Genomic DNA, 10,767 nt, shown 5'->3' with positions numbered 1-10,767 from the left:
CCTTGTGCATCTCCACCAGTTACAGATACCACCCCTGGATGGAGGAAGAGTACTTCTAGAGAAGATGCAACATCTACCTATGAGACAGATAAGGCAAGTCAAGACGATACCACACTCCGGTACTTAGAAGTTTCGTGGTTACGAGATCATTCTCCCACAATATTTCCTAATGTCATTTGTACTAAATCATTCACTTGTACTCACTAAAGGAGAGCTTGAACCTATGTACTTGTGTAAACCCTTCACAATTAATGAGAACTCCTTTATTCCGTGGACGTAACCAATCTGGGTGAACCACGTACATCTTGTATTTGCTCTCCTATCTCTATCCATTTATATATTTATCCACACTAATGACCGGAGCAATCTAGCGAAGATCACAAAAAATGACCGTTTTCGCTACCTAGGATCTATCTTGCAAGAGAACGGAGAATTAGATGGAGATCTCAACCATAGAATACAAGCTGGATGGATGAAGTGTAAAAGTGCATCCGGCGTGTTGTGTGACCGTGGTAGGCCACTGAAGCTCAAGGGAAAATTTTATAGGACGGCAATAAGGCCAGCGATGTTGTATGGCACAGAATGTTGGGCAGTGAAGCATCAACACGTACACAAAATGGGTGTAGCGGAGATGAGGATGCTTCGTGGGATGTATGGGCACACGAGAAATGATAAGATTGGGAATGAGGATATCCGAGGTAAAGTAGGAGTAGCCAAAATTGAAGGAAATATGAGAGAAAATCGGTTCCGGTGGTTTGGACATGTGCAAATAAGGCCTACTGATGCTCCGGTTCGAAAATGTGACTACGGGACAGAGGTTCAGGGCCGAAGGGGTAGAGGAAGACCTAGGAAAACTTTGGAAGAGATCCTAAGAAAAGACTTGAGTACTTGGATCTAACGGAGGACATGACGAGCGCAATGGCGTTCTAGGATTCATATAGCCGACCCCACTTAGTGGGAAAAGGCTTTGTTGTTGTTGTTGTAATATTTTTATAAGTACCTCCTTGGTGAGGATTTTTGTGAGTATATCCTAGTGACTATTTTATTTTTGTGTTTGTGTCTTATCAGCTCTTCTTGGGTCTATTTCGTTGTTTCTGGTGATTTTGCTTATGGTATTCACCATCAAATTTATGTTGGTTTGGATATTAGTTGGTTCCTTGTCAGTTCCTCTTCGAAGTTGGCTCTACTTGTTGTCAAATAGTGTCCTCCTATTCGTTATATTGCAATTTTTTTGCACATAATTTATGAAGTTCCAAAACCCGAAGTATTTGACCCTTTCACCGGGAATAGAGTTCATTTAGCTTTTGAGTGTCGTCTCAATCTACTACGTTTGGGTATGGATGATTTCCTTTACTTATTCTTGGGCAACTAGATTGGCCTAGTTGGCGTTTTATGTTTTGTTGAAGTTTCTTTGGACTGAACCTATTGGATTTTATCCATAATGTCCTAATTAAAGTTTGTATCCGTTAGTAATATCACATTAAACTCACTATCATTTTGTCTCAAAAGAAAAAATTCAAACACTAAATACTAAGACAAAATGATTATCAAACAAGTCGCAAAGCTTTATTTGTCATAATTTAAAAAAAAAAAGTAAAGGTGATAAAAATGAAGAAACAGGGAGGGGCGGAGATGGAAGAGTAACCTTGTAGGTTTTATGTTGCAACTCCAACATATCCATAACGAGACTGTGAAAGCCACTCGAGTTCATAACTTAATCAGGGAAGCAGGGAGCACGTAGTATATCCCTTTTTAATGTTGGTCCTTTATGTTGTGGTGGAGAGATTTTAGCATATAACTGCTTTGTATATTCTTCATTATCTTTTTCATCACATAACATATTACATGACGAGAAAAACACTGATAATGCGGCAGCAGCATAAACTTCTTTTAGATTTTTTTTTTTTTTTTTTTGGCATGGGATGCTAAATGTTGGGTTAATATTTAACTTTGGACTTAAGGGAATGAAAGCCCAAAAGAGCACAATAAAGGAGATTTTGCCAGAGGCCCAGCGTCAAGCCCAGATACCCATCTCGAGACAATATAACAGCTCCCCATTTAATGTAAAGGCTAGGTACTTACAAGAGAAGTGACAACCGATGGAAATCCACCTACTCTCGGCCCAAAAGCACTTTATGAATGGCAGAACATGTAAAAATGTTGATGATTCACTACCCTTCAGTTGCTTTCGGGTAAGAGCAGAAACAGTACAGTCGAGTTAATTCACCTATAAAAGAAGGATGAGGGCCTAGAAACAAGGACACTCAACCAATCAAACAAACAAACATACAACTTGCCTCTTAGTCAAACAAATATCCATAAAGCTGTGTTTTGTCCAGATTCTGCAACCTTTTAGCCTTAGACTTCCTTTAGAAAGACATCTTTTGTCTATGTAAAAGCTCTGCTACCTTCTCTAAATGTTGTAGTATCGATTCTCTTGTGTAAATTCATTTACCATTCATCCCTCTTTTACTACTCAACCCTTTGTAACTACAACAAAGAAGAAACCACAAGACGTTTTACCTTGCCCGACAAGGTGAAATCTTACCCACCTCTCTTCGTTTCGTCTTTCAATTAATAGATTTGGTGTTATACTATATTCCCTAGTATATATTCAAGTCATTTCCAATCTTTCAATGATCCATAGTTCCATTAGTTCTTAGATCAGGTTCACTTAGTAGTTTTATTGTCATAAGAAGATTAAAAGTGAATTAAAGTTGATGACTTGATCAGATCAGGACCTCCACCCTTTAAACATGCAAGATAATGAACTAAAAGTCCTAGATCTCAAGGCATAGAAAAGAACTTAATGTAAACTTAACTCATCTACGACAATCCTTTGATAACAAGAAATCAGAATAACTTAGGGCGCAAGTAATCGGCTTAAATACACTTGTTCTACATCTGTCATACAAAGATGGTAGTGGCATGCCTTAGTACTTAGTTTTGATTGCGAGCCTCGAGGCCTACACCTAAGGCCCCACAAAGGCACCTTTCATAACTAATTTTGTCATTCTCTTGCAACATTTTAGCAAGCCGGAGCCCGACAATCAACTAAAGTGCCAACTCTTCGGGGAGCTGTGTGCTCGAGTCAGGGACCCCTCCCCGCAAGATTTCCTGCCCGAACAATAAAATTAAGAAATTTCAACGTCAAGGTCCATTTTTTTGTCAAAAACAAAAAAGAAAAGTCCATGTTGACTCGTGTACTAATCTAGTTACTGGGTCAGAGTTGCTAGTTGAATAATTCAACTTGAAACATCAAAGAAAAAAAAATTAAAGTATGATATCACCTTCTGTGGTATCAAGTTTACATGTAGAGCAAGCCCGGCCCAGGCCCATTGCCACATGGGCAGCTGTCCAGGGCCCCAAAATGAAGGGGGCACCAAAATAAAAAAAAAACCAAATAACTAAGTATAAAAAATAAAATAAAAAATAAAATGTTCACAGCCCAAATAGGGGCTGGAGGGCAAGAGCCCAAGAGGCAACAAAAAGGCCCAGTTGCTAATTATAAAACAAAAAACAAAAAAAAGACAACAAAACATAACAGGGACCACTCGGTCGCAATTAACCCTAATCCCTAATACTTCCAACCCTTTCCCGATTCCCCACACTCCCCCCTTTGTTCCCTACTTCCCCTACTTCCTTGTTGCCATCCCCTGACTCTCCCTTTTCTTTCTCTCAATTCATTGGCTGCTGCAAGCTTTATTGTTTTGGTGTTTCCTCTTGAGTTGGCAACTCAAGTCAACTCTCAACTGCAGGTGCAAGCTGCTGCACGCAACTAGACAGGAAGGGTTGCAGGGCAATCCTCCACACTCATCAGCTCAGCGCCAGGTCATTCACCATTGGCACTGGCTGCAAGTGCATTCACTCACCACCAACCCTTTTGAGTTTTGAGGTAAACTAATTTTTAAAATTTGAATTATCAATTTATAATTTCATATAAAATTTTGCAATGCAAGTGACATAGAATTATATGATAAATTGATAATTGATGTATAGAATTGTTGCTGTTGATGAATTGAATTCTTGACTAATTGAATTATTTGATTTCATTTCAAACCCAATTTTTAGGTTCAATTTTTATTATATGTTAGACTATGTGTTAGTGTTTTTAAAATATATAATGTGTTGGAATGCTAATTTTGATAGGAAATTTTGTTATATCATGTGTAGGTAATTTTTACAAACAAATTATCGAAGCCATGTCTTTTAGGAAACAACTCTCTGGTAATAAGAAAAGGAAAAAACAAGGCAAAGGATAACGAAATTGCTAAAAGTTTAAGAGGATCTCTTAATAAATTTTTCTCTACAAAGAATGAGTCAGTTGAAAATTTGAGAGAAAATGATGGTGAAGAGCCACAAAATGTTGTTGGGGAGTCTCATGATCATGAAAATGGTAATGATTTAGAAGAAAATGTTGGTGATGAGTCTCAAGACCATGAAAATGGTGGTGATGTGGATTTAAATGTTGATGATGATCATATTGGTGTAGAGGAAAATATTGAATCTCCTGAACCTATTTTCCATTTAAACATTTATGATCCAAGAGTTTGGGATGGTCTTAATGCAGAAATGAGAGACTTACGTGTAGAAAAGGGGGCCAATTCGAGAAAATAATCTCACTTATCCTAAGGACAAACTCTTTAGAAAATTTTCCTCACACTACTATGATTGAAAATTACCAACGGGTGAAATTTATGATAGGAAATGGCTTGTGTACTCAAAAGATGGATAAATTATTTTGCTTTTGTTGTAAATTGTTTAAAACAATTGCCTCAAAAAGTGAGTTAGCAAAAGATGGAATTAATGATTGGAGACATCTTGGTGTGAAGCTTGACCAACATGAAAAGAATAAAGAGCATCTCACTAATTCGAGAACTTGGGTTAAGTTGAAAAGTAAATTGACAACAAATCAGACAATTGATAAAGAATTTCAAATGCGAATCAAGAAAGAGCAAATCATTGGAAACAAGTGATGCTTATAATTATTGCTGTTGTGAAATGTCTTGCCATACGTAATATAGCATTTCGTGGAACAAATGAAAGACCTTATGAAGACTCTAATGGCAACTTCTTAGGTTTACTTGAAATGATTGCGGAGTTTGATCCAATAATGCAAAAGCATTTTCGACTCATTGAGAATAAAGAGATTCATCACCACTATTTGAGCCATAAAATCCAAAATGAGTTGATAGCTACTTTAGCTTCAAAAGTCAAAATAGCAATCATTAAAAAGGTAAAATAAGCCAAATTTTTTTCTGTCATTCTTGATTGTACTCCTGATGCAAGTCATGTGGAATAAATGACTTTAATTCTGAGATGTGTTGACTTGTCAAGTAGGTCAATAAATATAAGGGAGTATTTCATGGAGTTTTTAAGTGTGGAAGATACATCAGGACAAGGACTTTTTAATGAGTTGCAAGATGTCCTAAAGTCTCTTGATCTTGATATTGATAATGTGAGGGGACAAGGTTATGATAATGGATCTAACATGAGAAAGAAACACCAAGGTGTCCAGAAAAGATTGCTAGACATAAATCTCAAAGCCTTTTACATGCCATGTGGTTTTCATTGTCTTAATTTAATAGTTTGTGATATGGCAAGTTCATGTCTTAAAGCAAAAAAAAATTTTGGAGCATGTCAATGCATATATACGGTGTTTTCCAACTCTACAAAGCGTTGAAATATTTTGCTTGAACATATTAATGGTTTAACTTTGAAGTCATTGTCAACTACTCGATGGGAAAGTCACATTGAAAATATTAAAGCAATTAAATCCCAAGTAGCCTAAGTTAGAAGTGTTTTATTTACGTTGGTGGAAATTTCTGAGAATCCCCAATTGAGTAGGGATGTAGAATGCTTAGCATCAAGAGAACTTTCCAGTTTTGATTTGTATTAAGTTTGGTTATTTAGTATGACATTTTGTTGAAGATTAACATGGTGAGCAAAAAAATACAATCTGAAGACATGTGTCTTGATGTTGCTGTAAAGGCATTGGAAGCACTTGTTACCTTTTTTGAAAACTACAGAGAAACTGGTTTTGCTTCTGCCATGCGTGATGCTAAAGAAATTACAAAATTGACCCTGTTTTTCAAACTAAACGTCATAGACCTAGAAAAAGACATCATGATGAAGTTGATGGTAATGAGAGGGAACAACAGTCTGCTGAAGAATCATTTAGAACAGATTATTTTCTTGTTATAGTGGATATTGCTCTTTCTCAACTGAAACATAGGTTTGAACAGTTAAAGGCTTTTGAATCTATTTTTGGCTTCTTGTTTGATGCACCGAAGTTAATTTCATTGGATGATCAACAGCTAAAAGACACATTTGAAACATGGAAATACTATGGATGTAGATGGAGCCGACTTATGTTCCGAATTACAGGTGTTGCAAATAATGTTACATGAAGAAGCATTTCTCTCTAATAACCCTTGGACATTCATGGAAATAGCAAACTTTGTACAAGAAATTGACATGTGTCATAATGTCTTGATTGCTTATCGTGTACTATTGACTGTACATGTGACTGTGGTATCTGCAGAAAGAAGTTTTTCAAAATTGAAATTATTAAAATCTTACTCGCGGACCACTATGACTCAAGATAGGCTCAATGGATTAGCAATCTTATGCATTGAAAATGATGAGATTGAAGACTTGGAGTATGATGATATAATTGATGATTTTGCTTCAAAAAATGTCAGCAGACAATTTCTTAAAGGTTGAAATTTCAAGGAGCTTTGCTAGGAATGGTTGTATATGATTGTATTTTTTATTGTGGGGGTTTAGGTACTATGTCCCCCCCCCCCTCCCGTTGTATATTTTCTCAAGAATATAATTTGGGCGTGAGGGCTTAGCCCCCCAGCCTCGACTAGGTTCTAGCCCTCGTTAAATTTTTTTTTTTTTAACATATGTTTCTATATTAAAAAAGGGCACATTTTGAGCTTTCGCATTGGGCACCCAAAACTCAGGACCGGCCCTAATGTAGATGGAGATTACTTAGTTATCAACGCGTGGTGGCATACCTTCTTTATTCCAAAAAAAATAAAAATTAAAAAAAGGTTTTTCCATCTAAATGTCAAAAACCTTTGAACTAAAGAAATTTACCGAATTTGACCAAAATTTTCTATTAGGTTTTTAAAGAATAAATAATTGATTTTATTAACCAAACTGAACTAAACCGATCTAGACCTAAGATCACCTTCGTAGTCCATACTGGGGTATTCCACCCCTAGTATAGTCGAGTTCTTTTGTAATAAACTTTAACACCTAGTAATTTATGATTAAGTTAGCACAATAAAAGTAACGCTATTGACATACTAAGTTGGGCTTACAAAATTTATCACATACAATACAAGAAGGTAAGAAACTTCAACTTCAGGTACCTTCTAGTCAAATTGAAAAAAGAGTGGTCCACTCATACTTTACAGAGATTCCAGTTCAAAGGTGAATCTTTCTCCAGTAATAATGAACTTGAACATCCAAGAAAAAGAAATCTCATGCATCATGAACAAGTGCCATATGGTAAAGCCCTTGGTCCAAAAATGACAAAACAAATTGCATGAATAGTCAAACTTCAAATGGAAAACGGCAAGTGGCTTAGTCAAGTTGATTAAAGCGGTTTGTTTCTTCTGCACAAATTTCTATTCCCGTGGTTTAGGTGAAGATATGGCGACTTTGGATATGTATTTATATAATTTTGGCTGAGAATTCTTAAATCCAAAGCATCATTTTCCCATGTTCTTGCCAACTGAACTTTATTAAGCATCTGCCATGGAAATTGTGGGTGATGTTTTGGGTGCTTTTGTGGGAGAAACCGTCTCGATATTATGTGGCTGTCTATGTTCTGCCGGCATAGACACTACCAGATTCCGAAAGAACCTTGACGAGTTAGAGAAGGAGATGAAACATCTTAAGGATCTTAGGAACAATTTCCAGCAAGAGATGGTCATATCATAAATGGAGAAAGATGGAAAGGTACTTGTTGCAGAACGAGAAGTGTGGTTTGGAGAAGTAGAACTGCTTGAGCGTAAAGTAGGTTTGTTGCAAGCAGGAGTGGTTGTGATGAACAATAACAAGAAGAAATTTTGTGGGTGTTTTCGTAATTGCGGTAAGCGGTGTAAGGCCGCTGAAGAAGCGACGAGATTGCTCAGGGAGATCGAAATCCTGCAAAGGCAAGGAGTTTCCTAGAAGCTAAAGATGGACAGAAAAAGTGAAGAATGTAGATTTCAAAAGCTCAACAGATATGATAAATTTTGCTCACGCTTAATTAAGAAGCATCAACTTTCTAAATTGATAACGATGCAGATTTACAGAAACATGTTACTTTGTACTATCTAATTCGTAAACATGTAGAGTTGTTTCTAAATGTCTTTTGTTTTTCTTCTTCTTAAGTTCTTACAAGTGTCGTTACCATTCTTTTGTTTTGCTTTCCAATCATGGCAAGAATATCCATGTCGTTGTACGCCCGCCTTCACCTGTTGTTTCTGCATGGCTTTTTATTCTTCTTCTTCGTACTTGCGTTGCTTCTCAGCTACAGCACGGATATCGGAAGATTTTCATGGATTATTTCCTTCAGTGGAAAAAGCGTATGATAGGGTCTCAAGAGACATTTTTTTTGAGGATTTTAGAGAAGAAAGGCGTACGAGTAGCATATATCCAAGCTATAAAGGATATGTATGATGGAGCAAAGACTGCCGTAAGAACTCATTAAGGATAAACCGAAAGCTTCCCCATAACTGATGGGTTACATCAAGGCTCATCCTTAAGTCCTTACCTTTTTACATTGGTAATGGATGAGTTAACGAGACATATTCAAGATGATATTCCTTGGTGTATGCTTTTCGCAAACGATATAGTGTTGATAGATGAAACTCAAAAAAGGATAAATGCGAAGCTTAACCTTTGGAGAGAAGTGTTGGAATCTAAAGGTCTTCGTCTAAGCCGATCAAAGACAGAATATATGGAGTGCAAGTTCAGTGCAAATGGAGATCAAAATAAGTTAGGGGTGAGGATCGAAGATCAGGAAGTACCAAAGAGCGATCGATTTTGCTACCTAGAATATATCTTGCAAAAGAACGAAGAATTAGATGGAGACCTCAACCATAGAATACAAGCTGGATAGATGAAGTGGAAGAGTGTATCCGGCATGTTGTGTGACTGTTGTATGCCACTGAAGCTCAAGGGAAAATTTTATAGGCCGGCGATGATGTATGGCACAAAATGTTGGGCAGTGAATCATCAACACATACATAAAATGGGTGTAGCGGAGATGATGATGCTTCGTTGGATGTGTGGGCACACAAGAAATGATAAGATTAGAAATGAGGATATCCGAGGTAAAGTAGGAGTAGCCGAAATTGAAGGAAAGATGAGAGAAAATCAGTTACGGTGGTTTGGACATGTGCAAAGAAGGCCTACTGATGCTCCGGTTAGAAGATGCGACTACGAGACAAAGGTCCAGGGCCGAAGAGGTAGAGGAAGACCTAGGAAAACTTTGGAATAGATTCTAAGAAAATACTTAAGAGTACTTGGATCTAACGGAGGACATAACACAGAATCAAGCGCAATGGCGTTCTAGAATTCATATAGCCGACCCCACTTAATGAGAAAATGCTTTGTTGTTGTATTTCCTTCCGTGAAAAAAAAAAACAAAACAAAACAAAAAAAACTGAGTGTAGGCATCAAGGTAGCCGCTGCAGAAGAGGACTCAAGGTGGGTTGTTTGGTTGAGAGGTAAGGATAGCTTGATTCACCGATTCGTTACAAGGATAGTATGATCGAGTCCTTGTTGCTTGGCCGAGGCTAAAAGGAAAGGGTGGTTTTTCTTGTGAGTCGAGAGAGGGATCGGATCAAGTGCCACAACCGGCCTAAGGGAGGCAACCTATTCGCTTGCCATAGCGGCAGTGGTCATTTACCTCGACCAACCACCTAGGCAGGCGTAGCACTTGAAAATAATACTGTCTGGATCACAAGTTGGTTTTATTTCGTTTACAAAAACACAAGCTCCTAATCCTAAATCACGGCCGTCTCTGACATTTTGAAGTCCTTGTGCGAATTTAATAAAAAGGCTCTCTTTGTTTAAAAAATTATAATTTTTTTAGCGATATATTCATACAGATTTCAACAATTTTTTAACGATATATTAATACAAAATTCAACAGTCAATATTCAAATTTAATTGAAATCAACCTCACTCTTAATAATTGAATTAACTCCAATTTCTTTTAACAATCTTTTTACAATATATTTATACTCATGTCATATATAGGAGGATGAAAAATTTTAGGAGCCCTCTGAAATTCAGGGCATGTACCACTACACCTTTTGCACACCCCCAACTCCGCATGAGTAGGGCACATTCTCTTGTTCAGGCGAGAGAATTTCCAAGGGGCGGCCAACACCACAAGGGTTTTCCTTAAAGAAATCTTGGAAGCTAACAAAGGTTGTACTAAGCATTCCTCAAAGCTTTTACTTTAAGTGATCCCCTATCAAGGACTTGACAACCTTCCAAACCATTTGAGGATACAGAGTTGGTCCTGGCCTCTTTGAAAACCTAACAAGCCCTAGCTGGCCAGACCAATGCCCATACCCCAAGGACTCGTTTGGTGAGCTGGATGGAATTTGACGTCAGGGATAGGATTGGATTGGAAGGGATTGGTTAGGCATTGAGTTCCAATCTATTGTCCTAAGTTAACAAATTGGGCCATGCAAGTGCAAAACACAAGAACAAGCAAGAATAATAGCCGTAGGAAAGTGTAAAACTAGC

The 10,767-nt window shown here is 37.4% G+C and overlaps 1 protein-coding gene across 1 annotated transcript; it reads left to right on the top strand.

The window, feature by feature from the left end:
• Positions 1–5,967: 5,967 nt before the first annotated feature.
• LOC139189530 (uncharacterized) lies at positions 5,968–6,726 on the top strand. The gene is made up of 2 exons (XM_070808499.1): positions 5,968–6,141; positions 6,388–6,726. The coding sequence occupies exons 1-2, from the start codon at positions 5,968–5,970 to the stop codon at positions 6,724–6,726; spliced, it is 513 nt and encodes a 170-aa protein (XP_070664600.1).
• The last annotated feature ends 4,041 nt before the right edge of the window (positions 6,727–10,767 follow it).

This window comes from Malus domestica, chromosome 11 (assembly GCF_042453785.1).
Source record: "Malus domestica chromosome 11, GDT2T_hap1".
In the NCBI taxonomy this organism is placed as follows: domain Eukaryota; kingdom Viridiplantae; phylum Streptophyta; class Magnoliopsida; order Rosales; family Rosaceae; genus Malus; species Malus domestica.
Note: the sequence above shows the minus strand (reverse complement) of the source record. Positions and strands in the feature narration are given on the sequence as shown.

Excerpts from the sequence above, each read along its gene's own strand:
- LOC139189530 (XM_070808499.1), top strand. The coding sequence starts at position 5,968 with ATGTGTCTTGATGTTGCTGTAAAGGCATTGGAAGCACTTGTTACCTTT. Across the intron at positions 6,142-6,387 it reads ACATCATGATGAAGTTGATG|GTGTTGCAAATAATGTTACA; the intron begins GTAATGAGAGGG and ends TCCGAATTACAG.